Source organism: Anas acuta, chromosome 1 (genome assembly GCF_963932015.1).
Source record: "Anas acuta chromosome 1, bAnaAcu1.1, whole genome shotgun sequence".
NCBI lineage: Eukaryota > Metazoa > Chordata > Aves > Anseriformes > Anatidae > Anas > Anas acuta.
The window spans coordinates 24,777,800-24,797,459 of NC_088979.1; the positions used below are offsets into that span (position 1 = coordinate 24,777,800).

Sequence of the window (19,660 nt, forward strand, 5' to 3'; positions counted from 1 at the left end):
TTTGCTTCCTGTGCCCCTCTGCTTAGAACTGCAGTGACCATTACAGCTTTTAAAGTTGTCTGCATATAGCTGCTTCCAGGGTGAGCATTGCAGCTGAAACCAAGCCCTTCATTCACAGAAATCCTACCACTTACCTTTCCTTTGTATTGTTAGTTACTGCTGCTTTAGTTCATGGTCTCTATGACAACTGTTTAAATTGGGATGGGCAACTGTCATCTGGAGTATTACGGAGAGAAAAGTGTTAGTGAGCACACAGTTTCATAGATAGAGCATTTCAATATAATCCAATTTTAATTGAGCTCCAGAGACTTTGATGTGCTGCCGAAGGTTGGGAGAGAGCTATTCCAGGGAGAAATTAAAGCAGCCCAGCAAGGCTTCACTACTCCAGACTGTCACCATTTTAAATAAGCATTAGCATCAGACTTAACCTTCCCCTATGAAACATCTTACTTTTTTTTTTTTTCTTCCAGCTTTTTGCTTCTTTTTCTGCAATACGTATAAAGCAAAGACACTTTCATCTTTTTATACACATTTTTATATTCCCTTGATTAACTTTGAAAAGCATGTACTGGACCTGAGACTCATCTGAGGCTGTCTATTGGACCTTGCATTGCAGTTCATGGAAAGAAATAGAAGCAGAGCGAGGATTAGTTTGCAATAGTCAAATGGCATATGTTGGATTTTCTCTCAAAGACTGATCCAAAAGTAACCCATCCTTGTGCTAAAAGTTGAGTGGGGACTTATTTTAGTTTGGTTTCATCATGAATTCCTTTTAATATAAATGAAGAAAAGCATATATTTCATGGTAAACTCTTTTACTAGCAAAACTATGCTCTTTCAATAGCTATGTGCCCCGTTTTTTTTTTTTTATTTGTTGTTGCTTTTAAGCATAAGAACCAAAAGGTCATATAACAATTACAATAACAATTAGCAGTCATCTATTTTTTTTCAGTGATGAAATCAGGTGACTGTAAACTTTTGAACTGTTGAGTTAAAATCTCTGATTGCTTCATGTAATTAAACTATATTATCCTTTTGTAACATTTTCTTTCACTGTTACAAATACATGCTTATGTAGAATAAACTCCTAAACTGAAAGAACTTCATAATAATAATGCAAAACCGAGGATCACTGTATGTTTACCAGTACTTTAGCACACATAGGACATCATTATATGTAAGAGAGCTAAGATTAATTATTCTTGCTTTTAATTTACCCTTTTTATTTCCTTTTGGATTTCACTTTCTTGGATTTCAGTGAAAGAAAAGCAAATTTGCAAGCTGCTGAGCTTGCCTGTTGTATGCTCAGCTTCTACTGGAGACTAGGAGTTGGGATTCTCAGCTGCAAAGAAAAGATGCATCTCATAAAATTGAGTCTATCAGACTATTACACAGGATGCTTGTATTCTTTAGAAGGAATGTGGTATGCATCAAATCTGGACTTAATGGCAGTAGAAATGTAACCGATCACGGTACAGCCAGTAATCTGTCTGTACAAGTTAATAGGGTTTATTGTCTACTAAAGCAATTAGCCTGTTACCCACATTAAAAAAAATAAAAAATCTAGATTAGTACAAGAATTTGAATAGTGGACTATTGTAATGTATTAAAAATGTGGAAATATCAAATCTCTTCATAAGCCTTGAGATAAATTCCATATTATTAATAATTTTCTTATTAAAGCAAAAGTAAGAATACATTTACTGAGGCTCTATGAGGGAAGCCTCCTAGGCTAGGATTGGCACAATTTTTCATAGCTGTATACTATATCCATAAAATCCAAATGTCTACAGTGGTGGTGCAGTTTATAGTGGACAAAAACATAGGAGCATTTGCACAAAGTATCTCTACATGCTGACAGGTGTTGCAGTAATTTCATACTGGGAACCTAGAGTTCACCACAGGAAAGCCGGTTAGTATGCCTAAATTTATGACACACGGGTTTGCATTCCAGTTGGCTAGAAATCCAGAGGAAGGAACTGTATATTAAATCTGCTATAACACTTCTTCCTTTTGCTATTATAGACATCGGAAGACTGTGTGTCCCATAGTTCATCTTTGCTACATTGATAAATGGACTCTTAATATTTCTCCTAGGTTTTTTTTTGTTTGTTTGTTTGTTTTTGTTTTTTCTGTTGTTGTTGTTTTTTTTTTGGTTGGTTTGGTTTGGGTTTGTACAGGATTAAACACCCTGAAAAAGTTGTACATATCTATCATTTTGACTTTTACAATATTCAAATTAAACAAGATGATTGATAACAATATGAAAGAATGTATATATAGAAAATATTGTATAAATGTGGCTCCAGTTACTGAAATTAATATAAAAATTATTCATGGGGTTTCCATGTGCAGTTTACATTTGATACGTGTTAATTTCTGCAGTTTTTATACTTTGTGCTGATTTATTTTTTCAGTGCTTACTTACTGTATCTGATACAAAGATTGTTCCTTTAAGCAAGTATAGAATGCCTATGTACTTTTTCTTTAATATTAAAGCAAAATAACTGTAAATACAAACTAATTAAATGATTATTTAGCTACAGCAGGCTGTTTACCAGCACTCCAAGTTAATATACACAAAAGAAGTATTGCTCCACTTTCCTTGCACAGACTTAGTAACATAAGATAATGTTCCGTATATAATTACAAAAAGTATATTAGAATTTTGATTGCTATAGGAGTAGTGGATCAACATTTTTTTCCAATGTTATAATTCCTTGCCTTCTCCAGCAATGCAAAAGAAACTCATCTTATATTCATCTTAAATGGGTAAACCAGTTGGAATGGCAATATATTAGGAAGATGAAGATATTTTGATATGCATTCATCATAGTTTACCTGAAGTATAATAGTTCTTCGGGGCCATTGGAGGCTGACAGTGTAAAGCAACCCTAAAGACATCAAGCAAACTGACTTCCACCAGTCTAGTGGCTGATAGGAGAGGGCAAGGCAGGTTTGGAGCCTGGTTCACAGCTGATAGCTGTGAAGAGCTATCTAGATATCTATAGATAGATAGATAGATATAGACATAGATATAGATACATAGATATATCTATATCTATCTATATAGCTAGCTGTTAATAGCTACTGAATTTTGAATTTCTTGAGGATTATGTCAATCTGATACAAACTATAATACTGAAAGTTTGGGGGTGATAAGGATGTTGTAGATGTATGTTATTTTATAAATCCATATACTACTTTTTGCTTATAAAAATCATTTTTTTGAGATAGCTAAAATTTTAGAAGTAGAAATTAATCCAATTTTATCCCCAAATGTCAGGAGTAACCAATCAAGTTTAGAATATGAAGTTCACAATAAAGTATTATATGGTTTATGATCTTATATAAGGAGAGATATTGTGGGTCTCTTCCAACTTGGGATATGCTATGATTCTATGATATCAGGAACAAAAACTTTAATAAGCTCCATAGTAGAAAAATATGCTACGTTCTAATTACCTTTATAGTTTTTAGCTCTTACAGGTTGTGCATTGAATAAATCAAATGTTAAACTGTTAAAGTCCAAGATGCTTGTATCTTCTGTATGAGATTGAGATTATATCTGTAAAAAGAGTGACATTCATTTTTATTTCTACCTATCATTTTGTAGTAAATGGGTAACGTTTCACAAAACTCATTTTTTACAATTTTCTTAAGACCTTTTTCTTTTTGTGCCTTCAGTATTTGTAATATTAAGTAATTGCATCATGATACATTGTCGTCTTTAGACTATTATTAGAATAAATATATTGGTATGCAAGTTCTGTGAAAAAAGACCCTGAGGATTTTATGATGTCTTTATTCTTGGGAAAGAACATATTACATGTTTTTGGATACCATGCGTTCTTTATTCCTCAAACTATTCCTGTTGTTTTTGTTTGTTTGTTTTGGTTTGGTTTGGTTTGTTTGTTTGTTTTTCTGAGTCTTAAATGATTGACTCACTTACCCTCAGTGCAAGGCAAAAAACTAATACACAAGGATGGAGTTAGCACCAGAAGGCACAATTTTAGAATGTTAAAGAATGTAAGGTTCTTACCAATAACTCAACTCACACAGAAACTGGGGAGACTTGTTTCATTTCTTGACTATTTTTGAAGGGCATGGAGTTTTCTCTTTGCGTTTTTATTCACTTCTCTAATTGTTATTTAGAAAGTCGAACATCAACTACAGAGAATGAGTCCTGGATTCAAACCACCTCAACATCATGACCTGTATCTAGTGTTTCCCATGAGGCAACTCACATAGCCCCAGGCCAGCTGGTGGGAATAGACTTCAGGCTGTCTGATTAAACTGTCTGAATGTAGGCTCCCAGGTTGGTGGCCTGGGCATCACTGACTGTTGTTTTTTTTTTTTTTTCCTTAATCATACCATACCAATCATACCATAGTTGGGTTGGAAGGGACCTTAAAGATCATCTAACTCCAACCCCCCTGCAATGGGCAGGGATGCCAAGGTCCCATCCAGTCTGGCCCGTATGGGGAAAAGAAAATATTTTTCACTTAAAACACAGCTACAAAAGAGCTTGGCTGATTTTGTGTTTCAGTTTTGTGTATTTGCCCATTTGATTTTGGGGAAGGGGAGTGTAAGTCATAAAGGAGCATTCCACAGTGAATGAATATATACTAAAATAACTGAATATGGGGTGATCATTTTACCTTCTCAACACTTTTGCTAGTCTGTAGTCCCACATCAACAAGTAAGGACTCCAGTCTCATGCTAGCATGCCTCAAACTGTTTCAGTGCCTCCTCCAACCATCCAAATATGTTTTCTCCCTGCCAAGTCCTACTGCTTCTAGGTAGGCCCTGGCAGAGGCCAAGTTCAAGCTAGCACGGTAGGGAAATGACAGAAATCTGTTGGATAATGCAGAGGAAATTAGCATCAGCTGAGTGATTGGTGATATGAGACAGTGCTGTACTGTGTTGATGGGAACATGCTGACCACTGCATGAGTTTGCCTGTACAGAGGAAAGGTACAAACTTTCTTCCATGAGGCAGCAGTTCCCATTTCTTTGAGAACTCAGTGGGCAGCAGAAGCTGTTGGTGCCCCAAGTGGTCAATGACTGCTTCTTGGATGGATTTTGCCAAACGCAGAGCAGCATTATGTACTCCACAGTGCCTACAAGTGCCAGTGGCAGCCAAAAGCCAGTCTGGTCACAGTGGATCATCTTACAGCCCTAAAAATAGTACACTAGAGCCACCAATGCCTTGCACAAAGGCAAGAAGTAGCTGCTGAATAGCTTCTGCAGGCACTCTGGAGCAGGTTGCTAGTATGTTGGCAAGTTATGACCAACAAGCAATGCTTGCATCGCAATCCCTGCAGGAATGTGGCAGGAATCAGGGAGCTTCTCTGATCAGTGATATGTGTGTAGGAGCTTGCCAGGAGCTGCTTGCTGCTGCCTTTCCTTGGAGCAGCAACAGCTGAGGCAGCTGACTTCCTCCCTGCTCACTTGTATGATGCTCATCCTGGACCACTCTTCCAGCTGTGAGCTGCTCATATCCAGCACAGCAGTGAGCTCGAGCAGGCAGCACTGTTCAGGAAGGGTGTGATTTGGGTTCAAATGCCTTTAAGATAGAAGGAAGCTGAATTTGAACACCTATCCCAACTTTTCACTTTAAGCAACAGAGGACTTTTTTGTTTTCACACTGGTGTTTAAATCTAGTCCTGCAAATTTCTTCAGCTGATACTGTGAAAAATTCTGTCAAATCCACCAATATTTCAAGTTAAATAAATCTGAATTTTTCTGTCAAGTGACTTTTCAATGAATAAATGTACAACTTCTGTTACCAGTTATAGGCGTTTTATCAGCATTGCTTTCTCCCTGGATCTGTGAAAAGGACAAGTGCTTTCTTTCTATTGTTTACTGTTGCTAAGGAGGTCCAAAATGAACCATTTGACAGAAAAACAAGCTTTTCATTTATAATCTTGAAAAAAAGTTCGGTGTTTTTGCTCAGATCATATCAATTTTATGTGTTATTTTTTGGCTTGTCCACTCAACCAAAAATGTAATTTGCACAGTTCTACTTGGAAAAAAAAAAAAAAAAAAGTATTTCACAGTATATGATGCTGAGGCAGAACTGCTCAGAGCAGTTTAAGTGTAAATACTGAGATCACCACCAGCCTGTTTGGATTAATCTCAAAGCACTGTATATAGACTCCAAATGGAAACAGCAGTTCTCTTAAGATTTCTCACTAGAGTTAAGTCTAATTTCCCATTGTTGCCAAAGTCAACACAAAATCATTTTAAAGCTTGTGAGGTGAGAGGCACAATCTGCTTCAATCCCATTAATAATGAGAACTAATTGTGCTTCTCTACTTTGTATTTTGCCCCTATATTTTTTTCCACAACCTTTGTCTTTTGAGTTGGGCTGTGCTCCAATATGTCTTTCTATTCCATGAGAATATATTTATCCTCTGCTTCTTCATGTACATTGTTGGCCCAGCTAGCATAGTTGGTTTTATTCCTGCTTTTAGAATTCTTAAATCAACTGCAACTTCTGCTTAAAACAGTAATTGTTGGAATTTAGTTTGAAAATAGAGCTTGCAAATGCCTCCATCCACCTTTTCTAAGGTAGTAAAGTCTGCTATATCTTCTTGATTATATTCTTCTGAAGAATTGCAGTCCATAGCCAACATTCCAGGAGTTTTCTAAATTGACAGTCTGTACATAGTGAAGAAGGGAAACCATGCAAAAGTACACAGACATGTAATGCCCATAAAATGAATGATAAAAATTGTTATTTCAGAATGCTGTGTTGACAAAGGTAATATCTTCCCATGTCAGTAGCAATTACTCTTATATTTAAAACCATGTATTTGTGTTTCGCAGAAGCAGAACAGTTAGAAATAATGCATTTAGAATACTTAAAATATTCTTTTTGGATTATTTTGATCAGAATGTTAACATTTAGCAACAGCATTTCCATACCTAAGGGCAGGGGATTTTTTACTCCATTGACCTTACTGCTGCTACTTCTCAAGAAATCCCCACATCTTTTCCATTAGTTTCCTAGAACACAAAATAATAACATGTAAAACAATCTTACCGCTGAAAAGAGGAAAATGGCTTGAAAATGGGCTAACTTCAAATAATTTTTCAGATGATTGAAAATGAATGTGGGAATAAGAGCATCAGTTACTGTCAGCTGAGTGGACATTGTTTTAATGGATACTAAAGCAGTATGCTGACCATAGAAATCAAATATATAAAAAGTTGGGGTGAACAGAACCTCATCTTTCAAGAAAAGGGGCCTCTTGAAAGCTTAGAAAAACATTGGAAGTAGAAGTATAATCTGAGAAAAATTGGCAAGGAAGTAAAGCCCAAAACCACAAAAATAATATCTGCATTTTTTAGATCCCTGAAGAGGAAGAGAAAAATGAAGCAAGAGTGCCAATATTTATTTAAAAAAAAAAAAAGTCTGAAAAAGATTTTTAAAATTGATGTGGACTGAGAAATTATAATGGCACATAAGTGCTCCGCTCATCCTGCAGAACATAGTATCACAAGAACTGTTTGGAGTAAAGCTTTTAAGGGTTACAAATAAAGAAATATTTTGCACATAAGTATGCCATTAGTAGGGGGGATAGAGAGCTAAATATAAGGAGAAATTGAGAAAGTATTACTAGGCTAAGGAGCATGCTAAGAAAAAAATGGAAGTATGGCACATTGGTGCAGAAGTGTTTACTCTAATGTGACTAGACAGGATGATCTTACAGAGGCTACAAGGGTATATGAAAAAACATTTAAAAGTCAGTGAAACATTAGGATAATAAATACATCAGGGTATTAAATTCATTTTCCATTTATTTACATTTTCAATTTCCCATTTCAGAAAAACAACTGCATGCTGCATCATCATTTGAACTTACCTGTTTTTCAAATTGCTTAATAGATGTATTTTTTTTCTTTATACATTTACACGTCTGGAGAGGTCATACCCCTTGTTACACTGTATGCATATCTTTCCTGCAAAATCTTAAGTTTGATCTTACTCAGTACTTCACTAAATATTTTTAAATGGTATGCTGCTTACTCAGTATAGTATTTCATAAACTCTATGAGACTGGTTCGATGCCATCAGTGTCTCTCATTTCAGTCTGTGTTTAGAATACAACAAGCAATCGTGCAGTCTGCCATTCAGAATTTTGCAGTTTCTTTGAAGCAGTGATGTTAGCAAGCACTTGAAAGAGGGCAATCCAAATGCCTAACAGTAGAGGAGAGTATGATTTTCAGTAATTGTTTTCTTTTGTTTGTAACTTCTAGAAGCACACAATAATGCTAACCTGTTTTATGAATGCCTCATGTAACTGAATCAGGTGCATAAGCGTGTTTTTGTAGGTAGCTCTAGACAGGTCTATGATGAAATATCTATTCACTATGGTTTGTTTTGTGAATTACTCCACATTTTACTGGCACATAGCTACTTTTTAAGTGCTGAGGTTGTAAAATGGGACACATCCAGTAACACATGGATTTGGGGAATGTGCTAGATAAGTTCCATTAAGTTTATGATTATCAGGCTGTTATGATATGGTTATTATGAACTTAACTGCTTTATGCCTGAAAAATAAATAGAATGAAAGGTAGCAGATTCTCCTACAATGATAGTTGTTTTTTATTCCTTTCTTTTGCATCTTTTTTCTTCTTTCCTGCCTATCCATATATAAATTTGTATTTTAGCATTTTTTCTTAAGTACTAAAGACCTGATAGCTCACTTTATACAGAAAGTAGAAAATATAGTTTACACCAGATGATAGGGAGGAAAAAGACATAATCAGAAACCTTTTTGACAGTTCATGACTATTACAACTATATTTTGTTGTTCTTACGGTAGGGTAGGGTAGTGTCAGACTAAAAAAAAAACTTTTTTTTTTTAGTTAACAATAGAATTTCATTGTAAAAACAGACAAAAAAAAAAAAAAAAACCACTTTCTCAACTTTAGGGAAAATTAAATATTCATTTGACAAGGCAGATTACAGAGAGCTACCTCTTCCCTTCTTGATAACTGAATTCACCGAAAGTCTGTCATGAGAAACCATATCCAAGCTCATTACCTGGAAGCCTAGGGAAAGGAATGGGGAAGGCAGTGAGAAAGACCTGGGAGACCGTATTATAGTAAGGTAAGTATATGGGCTTCTTGCTAACACAGTAAGATACCCTTATCACAGAATCACTGAGGCTGGAAGGGCCTCTGGAGATCATCTGGTCCAACACCTTGCCAAGCAAGAACACCTAGAGCACATTGTGCAGGATGGCATCCAAGTGGGTTTTGAATATCTCCAGAGGAGACTACATAACCACTCTGGGCAACCTGTCCCAGTGCTCTGTCACCCTCACAGTAAAGTGCCCTCTCATATTCAAATGGAACTTCCTGTGCTTCAGTCTGTGCCAGTTACCTCTTGTTCTGTCACTGGGCACCACTGAAAAGAGTCTGTTTCCATCTAGTGTAGTCTTAGCATATATATATAATGAAAAAGCCAGTAGACACTATTTCTCTTCCTCTTCAAAATTGATGGTAAGATAGTATGAAAGACAGTTTTTCCTTTTTCCAGAAATCAAGAGAAGATGAAAATGTGATTGTCCCTACACTTTTGTACAGAACTATAAGAATAGGGGAACTATGAAAGTGTTTTTGTTTGTTTGTTCGTTTTCCCTGAGTTTTTTGCAATAATTTGTTTTTCCCTCATCCTGGAAAACCAAGGCAGAAAAATTAGGTATATTCCTTTCTCCCTTCTTCCAAACAATCTCAGCCCTTCCATCCTTCCATCTCCATCCCCATTTCCTTTTCCTCAGTCTTTTTTTTAAGGGAAAAATGGGATGCTTTGCTTTTGGTCTTTTTGATAGCATAGGTGTGGGGAATGCTGTGCAATTGAAATGAACTAAGATTTCTTCTTGTTTTTTGTTCAAGTTTGGGACACATGAGATAGATAGTCATAGTTGGCTTCTGCAGGTAATCTCTCTTCCAAGAGTTGTTGATGATGAGTGAAGAATGAAATACTAACAAAAACTCTTTTCAAACTATAAATCCAGTACATGTGGGGATGACAAGAGCTTATTTTGTATTGGAAGAAACCCAACTTCTCAAGCTTTGTTAACAAACAAACAAACAAACGAGGTACAGCATAGTCTGCATAAATGAATTAGTTGTAGCTATAATTGCCAGTGTTGAGGAAGATGTGCTGAGTTAGCTGAAAACTACAGCTCTGAACACCTAACTTAAAACATTTATATACTGGAAAAGAGAGAGAAATGAATAAATTATTGGGTTACTGGACTTATCAGGAGGCAGATTGTGAATGAAGTGCTTTAAAGCATATGTCTGCAGGCCTTTGAATCAAATAAAAACATGAAAGGTTGCATTGGGTTGAGCTACCAGGATGCAACAGTATCCCACTCAGCATCCCTTGCTCAGTCAAGGAAAATCTTTGCAAATGCAGAGCTAATATTTGTTGAAATTTAAAGTTGAAGAAATAGGAGGGGTAAATTTACAAGGAAGGAAAAGGGTAAATTCTTTATTTTTTTTTTTTTTGCATCTCCAGAGGAAAAAGAAAATGAAATAAATACCACATGGCAAAGACAATACCCAGTGTTGCCAGGTAACAGATAGATCTGATTTTGATATCTAAACTAAGGGTATGCCAGAGCTCTTTCATCGATGCAAAGGTCAGCAAATGTTACAAGTATCAGCTGAGGACAATGTGCACTTTCATTGAGGAATTGGGTTATAATTAAAATACCCTGAACCAGAAACTTGGCTCTAAAAGATAAATGATCGATTCCCATTGAAAACGGTAACTTAAATTAACAGGCAGAGGCATTAATGAATCACCCAACACCCAATAGGGCTACTAAAAAAAAAAAAAAAAAAAAAAAAGGGGGGGGGGAAGAAATATTGAGCAATAAGCAACAATTCTTTACAAAAGGCCAGGGAAGTGAACTTTCTTACTATGAAGTAAGCAACTTTGAATACATGATTTTGTGATTAGCTCAATTCCAAAAATGGTAATCAAAAGAAAAGGGCCAGAACTGTGTTGCTGTGACCGGTGCTGTGAGATACCAAATACAGCATAAAGCTGCAAAAATACACCTAATACACCTCAATATGAAAGTGTTTTCCTGTGGGAATGATCTATTAGCTGATACTAACAGAATGGAAACTGGTATTTCTCATCTTCTGGTTAGTGTAATACTTCAAAATTCAGCTGTTAGTTAACAATGTTAACTTGTGCTGTTAGAGTCACAGTTTTATTTTAACTGGAGTGCATCCTAGCAATATTTTATTCTCAATCTATTGTCTGGCCAGTGGACTTTTTATTATCTTTAAAATATACTAATATTTCTGCATAAATTAGAGGTTTTTAAAAGGAGAAATAAGCTTTAAACCAAGTAATTACATCTTATATTATAAATGAAAATTTGCTCAGTTCCAATGTAGATGTGGTTGGTTGTTTTTCATTTTATTAAGAAGAGGGATCTATCTACAATTCTGTGCTTAATCATATAGTTTGAGACATTAATGCATGATAGTACAAAAAATCTTCACAACTGTTTTTTAGGAGACAAAATCATAAAACTATCAAAACAAAGAGCACTGCCTTCAAATATAAACAAAATCAAAATATTGGATAGAGCACACAAAAATTGTGGCTTCAGATAGCTGGGTAATAATTTCTATGCCTTTGGTAAACAAAGTGGATATTTCAATTTCTTTCTCAATAATGAAATACACAGTATATGTGGTTTGTAAGAAATATGAAATAGCCAGGCCCTCATATGTATGATATGAAAAAGCAAAATTATGTCCTAAATAATCCTGAAAAAAAAAAAAAAAAAAAGAGAGAGAAAGAGAGAGAGTACAATTCCCTTTAAAGGATTCAAATTCAAGAGAGGGTAATAACTTTATCACAGAATCATAGAATGGCCTAAGTTGGAAGAGATCTCAAAGATCATCAAGCTCCTACCCTCCTGCCATAGGCAGGGATGCCACCCACTACCCACTAGATCAGGTTGCTAAGGACCTCATCCAGCCTGGTCTTAAACACCTCCAGGCATCTACAATCTCTCTGGGCAACCTGTTCCAGTGCCTCACCACCCTCTGAGTGAAGAAATCTTTGTTTTTATAATAACAGGAAAGAATCCTGCAGACAGTTCCAAAAAACTTTAGGTCCTAATACCTAATAACAGAAGAATTAATGCATCATGTGAATGTAGGGCTAGATTAATGTTTTGGAAGATGACAAAAATGGTAGTATATCTTTGACAGGAAAATACAACAAAATTACTGAAATAAAGTAAATGATTTGTTATCAATATGATAATGTTATATTTGTAGGACTAAGAGACAGTTAAGAGTGTAATTGAGGACAATAATTGAAATATAGCCTCCCTCCTTTCCTCTGATTTCCTACCCTTTCTACTGATTTAGGCTCATCTGGAATGCTATCTTAAGTCATTCATTTGAGGGGATGGGGGCAGGGATGGGTAGGGTGTGTGTGTAAATGTACATCTTTGAAGTTATGGTTGTTTTATACTTGTACAGAAGAGAAAGAACGGAAAGGCAATCAGTGTATGATCAGCATATAACACATTGATAGTGTTGATCTATAATAACTTAGCTCTGGTTCATATCAAGACATTGTAAATGTATTATTGTGAATGGTGTAGAATGTTGATATAAAGGATGTAGTCAGTATTACATGTTTTGTTTTGTTTTGTTTTGTTTTTCCTTAGAAAAAAGTAGGATAACTAGGAACAATTTTGAAATAAAAAGTGAATTCCTCAAACAGGGTGTCTTGTCAAGGAGATAATTCTTTGGCAAATCTGCTGCTGCTGTAGATCTGGTTACAGTTATGTACATTTCAGACTCCTCTATGAGAGACTGTTCTCATCACTTAGTCTTTTGAAACTTAAGTGTTTTCCTCCCTATTTCCTATTAGTATCTTAAGAGAGATTGTACTAACAAAAATTATGTATCATCAGCGGAATACATATGAAGAAGGATGTACTCTCTTTATACTTGTACTTAATCATCTGAATTTCACATACACAGTAGCAGCTGTATCCTATATCTGATCTCAGTGAAAGACTGAAAGAAATTTTGGTTTATTTAGCTTGTCAAAGAGAAAGCTAAACAGTAAATAGAGATCAGTCTGTAATCACCTACACAAGGAAAAGATATCTAATTTTAGGGTTCTCTCTAATCTCGTAGACAAAGGTGTCATGAAATCCAGTGGCTAGAAGCTGAACTCAATAAAGTTTAAAGTGAAAATGATGTTCAGAGTTTTAACATGAAGGTTAATTTCCCATTGCAAGAATTTAGCATATGATGTAGTAATACAACAGCTAGCCCATGACTGCATGGAGGGAGCATATAGTCTCTTACATGCATCTCAGGACCTCCAAAGAATTCAAGCTCCTTCCTTTCAAGGCTTTGTTTAGTTAGTTTGGAGAGCTGAGGTGAATGGAACAGCTCACACAATATAGCTCCAAGTCTTCTTATGTAGACAGTACAGGGGGCTCACCATGTTCCTCTCACTAGCTTCTATCAAAGACAGAACAAACATTTGAATACTTTTCAGTGTGCCAAAGCACATTTTGGTTTGTTGCCATTGTTACTATCATCTCTGAAATAGACTCATCATGGTTTTGAGAAAAAAGCTATGGAGGACAAAATTTTGATAAATATCCATGGAGCTCTTTTAATGTAATATGTACAAACTTAAATTAGCTTTTTCATTTATGAAGATGTTACCAACTTGAAGATACATCAGTGAAAAACTGATGGAATACAAATTCTATGGCCTCATGAAAGCACGAAAGATAGATGACAGCAGCAACATATGGTCTCCCTAACATCTTCCTGTTCAGAAGCTGGGGGGAGGTCATGGTTACAGAAAGTAAAGGCCTCAAATGAGTGACTAAAGCATAGCAAGCTGGTATGCTAAAAGTTTCTGTGCACATAATGGAGAACAGAGAAATTAAATCCAGTCAAACCTTCCTGTTGCTTTTCCCTTTAGTGACAGTGTCCACTGTATTTCTTTATGTTACCAGGAATAAATATTCTTTTAACTGCAACCTAGGGGAACGCACAGTCTACAGAACCTGGGAAATGCAATTGAGTGGAGCGCTGGGGGGGGCCCATCCCAAAATTAGTACTCATAGGAAGAAGTGTGTCAGGGTCTCAGGTGTCTGCAAAGCCCACCTGAGCAGAAGTGGAGGGCTAAATGAAGCCTTCTAGATGATGGGGGAAGATGATTAGGGAAGAGTTGTTTTGCACCAGATGCTGCTGCTGTAATGATGAGTCACAGATGAGGTTAATAAAGGTGATACCTAATTAAATTGTGTATTTTTGTCTGTTTTCCTGGACATCCAGAACAGCAAAGAAGGAGTGAAAAATAATTTGAATGTTTTAATATCTAATACTGGATCAGTACATTCAGTTAAGAAACTGACAAACTGCAAAAGCAATGCTGATTTTTAATTATTTTGTTTTAAAATACTTTCACATTTAGTTAAAATGCAAAAATACAAAATTGTTTAGTTTTCTTCATGGCTTGGGATATCAAATATACTTAGTTTTAGAAACATTACTTCTTTGACATATTGTTCTAGCTATTTTCTGTATTTATTAATGGAATATAGAGAGTTCTAACTTATGAGTCTGAAATGGATATCAGTAGCAGGATATATTGTTTTGGTTGTACTTAGCACAAGCTAACCTTAGAAGTAAGTCTGTTACCCAGTATATAACTGACAACTCTATCATGTGCGCTGTTAGAAGAAAAGACAGATAAGTATAATTGCAACTGTGTCCATTATCCTGTGCTTGCTAGTAAAGTTTGGTGTTTTTTGAGGAAAAAAGTTAATGTGACTCATGAGGAATACATCTTAGGAGTATCGGGTTATTGCTCTTACTGATATTTTTGTAACAGCTATGCCTCATTGCATTTTTAAGACCTTTCAAGTTCATATTTTACCTTATGGTTTTTAAGTTATAAAGAAATACAGTTAACTTACTTGTACTTTGCTGATGGGCACAACTTAACTATGTTTATTGTCATGAAAAACTTCTGCCAATAACTGTCACCCTTTAATTTCTTTAAAGGTCCTTGCCTATACAGAAGGCCTTCATGGAAAATGGATGTTCAGCGAGATTCGGGCTGTTTTTTCAAGACGTTATCTTCTCCAGAACACAGCTTTGGAAGTGTTTATGGCAAACAGAAGTATGTCTTTATTTTGTTGCATAAAAAAGTACCAGTTGGTATTTTGCATAGTATTAATCTCAGAATTTAAACTCTGTACATCCTTTGGTAAAGTGGTTATTATATTTTTGTTCAACTGTGTATATCATGTTATAATCAATCATGTAAATCAATTTCACTTTTTTCTGTGCAGCAGTAAGATAGATGTATTTATAAAGGCAGATCATTGCAATTGAGAAATTCTTCAAATGTTTAATAGGATATTAAACATTTTCCTTTGCTTTTCCTATCTGCCCCCTTTCCTCATTTTTTAATAAATGTTTTAGTGTAACATCTACAACCACAGTTTTTCAAAAAAAAAAAAAAAAAAAAAAAGAAAAAAAAATCTGAGTAAATGGTTAAATTTTAACTGCTTATTTAATTAGCAATTATACTTTTTAAATTAGGAATTAAATTTTGATATTCAATTTTAAATTTCCGCTATTATTAATTAGCATAACAATCCATAAAAAAATGTAGCTTACATAAATGCATATATTTCAAATGATATGAGTTCCTTACTCAGAGCCCAGACTACTGTGAAGGGTATTTACAGTACCTCCTCCAGACTTTCATCTTAGGCACAACTCAGAGAAACCAAGTTAGGACTATAAGGTCTCTTAAATTGTCAGAGAGGAGAAATAGGTGTCAGTTGGGCAGTTTACAGGAGATGGATAGAAATAAAGTTTCCCATGTATAGGAGATAAATACCATAACTGTCCTGTATGCTTACCTGAAGGTATTGTCCATGAGCTCATGAATTGGCACTACTCTTTTGTGGTTTTGTTGCCACATGGGATTTCCTGGTGTTAGTGAGTTTTTCTTATAACTGAGGCTTTCTTAATCATACATACCTATGTGGATGTTACATAGGTTCATTACAGGTTTGTTCTTCATTTCACTGCCTGTTTACATGAAATGTAGTATTTCTTGCCCACCAGAGATCTCACTGAGCTCTTGGTTCACAGCTGGCGATAAGTGGCATTAATTCATTTTTTCCTATAAGTGGAGTCTCCCAGATATGTCCATTAGAATTTACACATGTAATGACTTTCTTTGCTGAAGTTTAGTACAGCTAGTATATTATAAGGTTTTCTAACAGATGCCATTGAGTAAAAGAAAAAAAAATCCAAATTACAACGTTCTGCTAGTGTCCTGGGAAGGAAATTTCCTTTTCTAATTAAAACTGAATTAAAATAAAAAGGACCAGATCAGTAAATGTATCCACTCTGTTTTGTGTATGAAAATATGCTACTTAAAATTAGAGTTGAGTGGTTGGTGAGGTGAGTCAGTAGTCTTTTGCCCTGAAGAACTTTGATGTAAGCTTTTACATCAACTGGAGAGGGAATTAAACTATTTCTGGTTCTATGTGTTTTAATGCACCAGTTAATGCACCAAATACTATGCAAACTATTGAATGGCTTCCCAGCCTGATAAGAGATTATATGGGCTAATGATAAGATATAATTCCTCTGAGGTATACCTCAATCAGGCCTTATGCAAACTGTGGAGAGTTAGCAAAAGATGTTAACCAGCTAATGCTATAGGTATGGTGCATGCCTGGAGTATCTGTTCTAACTTGAACACCCAAGAGGATAAAAGTGGAACTGAATTCTCTTCCCAAATAAAATCTAAAAAGTGTTTTAATACCTGGTGGTGACGATAAAGAATTCTGAAGATGGTTTACTACTCTGTATTCTCTCTTCTTCATTTAGCTTCTGTTATGTTTAATTTTCCTGACCAAGCAACAGTGAAAAAAGTCGTGTACAGCTTACCACGTGTTGGAGTAGGAACCAGCTATGGTTTGCCGCAAGCCAGGTAATTTTATTAAAATAACTTGTAAATTCTATGATTATTATACTATATAAATTATATTATTATATGGGTCAATACTAAAACATTATTCCTGTCAAGAAACTCTAGGTTTTCTATTTTGTTAGGGTAGTTTGAGAAATAATACCCTTTACTTAATGTATGGCCTGTTATTGTAGAATAGAAGTAAAAATATTCTAAATTAGATTTTGTGATCTTTAAAGGAAATAAGCACCTTCCAAGTGGACCAAACCTTCAAAGTCCAGTTTTCAGTCAGGTTTTATAACTGTATGCAATAATGATCATCCTTGCTGTGGTTGGAATGTAGGATATGGAAGTAAACTTGACCAGGCTTTGTGTTTACTAAAAAAAAAATATTTTTGTTTACATAACTTCTCACTGGCCATTTATATGAATGTATATGCATTTTACTTCATTGCTTATCAGTAATGCTCATCAAAACCTACTTTGCACTTTCCAAATTACTTCCATTCATTAGAATGATTATTGGAAAGACCAACCAAGATTCAGTTCTAGAGGTTTTCACATACTATGGACAACTACAGTCATTATTTATTCTCTCATCAATATCAAATCAACCCATGGTCAGAGATGAGGCTGGTAATTGTCAGATCCTGTGCTATAAAAGTATTTGTATTTCACTGATGGAGAAAATGGTATTTATGTGTACTTGACTGAAGTGGGGTGAAATTTCCTGCTGCCTTATTTTTGTTTATTTGTTTAGTAATGTCTGTTTAGACAGTAAAATTTTTCTTGAGAGTAAATCACCAGAAGTGATGTTTCCTTTTTTTTTTTTTTTTTTTTTTTTTTTTTAGATTCAGTTTGAATTTCTATTCAAAATCAAAGAAAAATAAATATAAGAGAGAGGACAGAAAAGAAATTCACATAATATGGTGCCTTGGGTTCAGATCTCTGTTTGGCTTGATTTGGCCAGAAGCCGATGACTTAATCATCAGTGTGTTGTCTGGGATGTGTCTTTCTCTTTCTTTAAGTCATTTTCTACAAACTAAAAATTCATATTATCTCCCAGTGCAGAATGTGGAAATACTCTGTAATGTCAAAGCGTTTGTAGGATTGGAGAACTATTTCTTTCCCAGCTGAACATCATTCCTTGTCATAAGCTTAAGAGACTCATGATGCCTAAGGCTTGATCTCTTGAATGTGCTGAAATCTTTAGGCAAACTGCCAAGTTTCTTAAGTTTTCATTGAGATCAAGGAAGTTAAGGCATCTCTTTGGAAGGTGCATCTTGTTAATATTTGCATTGCTCTTCCAAAAACTCAGATTACAGGAATTGTTGTCTGTAAATGGGAAATAATAGTATTCTTTTCTGAAATAAATAAAAAAAAATAAAAGCCATATGTTCCAGAACAAACAATATGCAAATTTTTCAATCAGAATTTCATATTTATAGTGACATTTTTTAACTTTTGAAATTCATATGCTTTGTGCATTATTCACTGAATAATTGTCTGAAAAAGTTTGTTGATATATAATTATTCAGAAAAGTTTCAGCTTCAATATTATATGCAATTATTTCCATATTTTTTGATTATGGTTCAATTAGAATCAAAAACGGGCTTGTTAGCCTTCAGAATAAATCTGGCATATGGTAGTGAAGTTGTTCTACTTTCTTGTTTTTGTGTAATTGCTCTGTGATTTATGCACCATAAAGACCCTTTAATCATGGTTTTTCTTTTATTTCTGTCTACATACCCTTCAGTAGTATTGCAGTGGAGTAATTGAGGAAAAATGTGGCTCAATAACTGCTCTGTAGTTAATATTTTGTTGATGTTAGAATATAGTTTCCCTTCCCATGAATAAGTTGGCTCCAGAATGCTAGCAAGAATTTTTTAAAGTTATGTTTATTTGTATCATAAACAGATATGATGCTGAGTAGCCAGCATCTACGCAGGGAGCTGCTACACTGAGTAAAATGTTATCATATGTTATGCCCAATTTTTTAGATTAACTTGAAAAATTTTAACTTTAAAATATTTTATCTAAAACAAATCTTTCTAGTAGTTTTGGTTAAATTCCTTAGTTTTAATTTGATAATATTTTTATCCAAATTTAATTACATTGTCATAAAGAAATGCAATTCAAGATGGAAATAATCTGAAAGAGTTAAAGGCTTTTGATTAAGTACATGGACTTTAAGTGCATTTCTATTTTTATGGAGAAATCCTATGATTTACAAAGATGGAAGGAAAAAAATATTTGTGATCTTCTAATATAGGGGAATACAAGAGAAATCTTTTAATACAGAGAAATGAAAGTAGGCAAACTGGTATCTTCTCAAGACTGTTTGAGAGCAGCTGTTTTGAGTAATTCTCCAGTTTGCATCTGCTGGCTTTCCCTATTTTTGTCTGTCTAATGCTTTTATTCAACAAAGCATTCAAGACTATACTTAGAGTTATAAAGTAATTATATCCTTAAAATCAGTCACATGTTGAAGTGTTTGGTCTTGTTTGGTGATCAAATTTATCTATCCTCCATATATTCAATTTCATTGTTCCTAAATATGTTGCATTGATTGTAGTTTTTGATGTTGTCATATCAATCGGGCAGACAGTATTTATT

At 34.8% G+C, this 19,660-nt stretch overlaps 1 protein-coding gene across 14 annotated transcripts in view; it reads left to right on the forward strand.

Moving 5' to 3' along the window:
- NBEA (neurobeachin) overlaps positions 1-19,660 on the forward strand; it is a 509,325-nt gene that overhangs the window by 391,838 nt on the left and 97,827 nt on the right. For all 14 annotated transcript variants that reach the window (XM_068673009.1, XM_068672960.1, XM_068672963.1 and 11 more), the window contains 2 exons: positions 15,111-15,228; positions 16,962-17,064. In XM_068673009.1, coding sequence (XP_068529110.1) covers positions 15,111-15,228; positions 16,962-17,064 — 221 coding nt within the window. The remainder of the gene's footprint in view (positions 1-15,110; positions 15,229-16,961; positions 17,065-19,660) is intronic.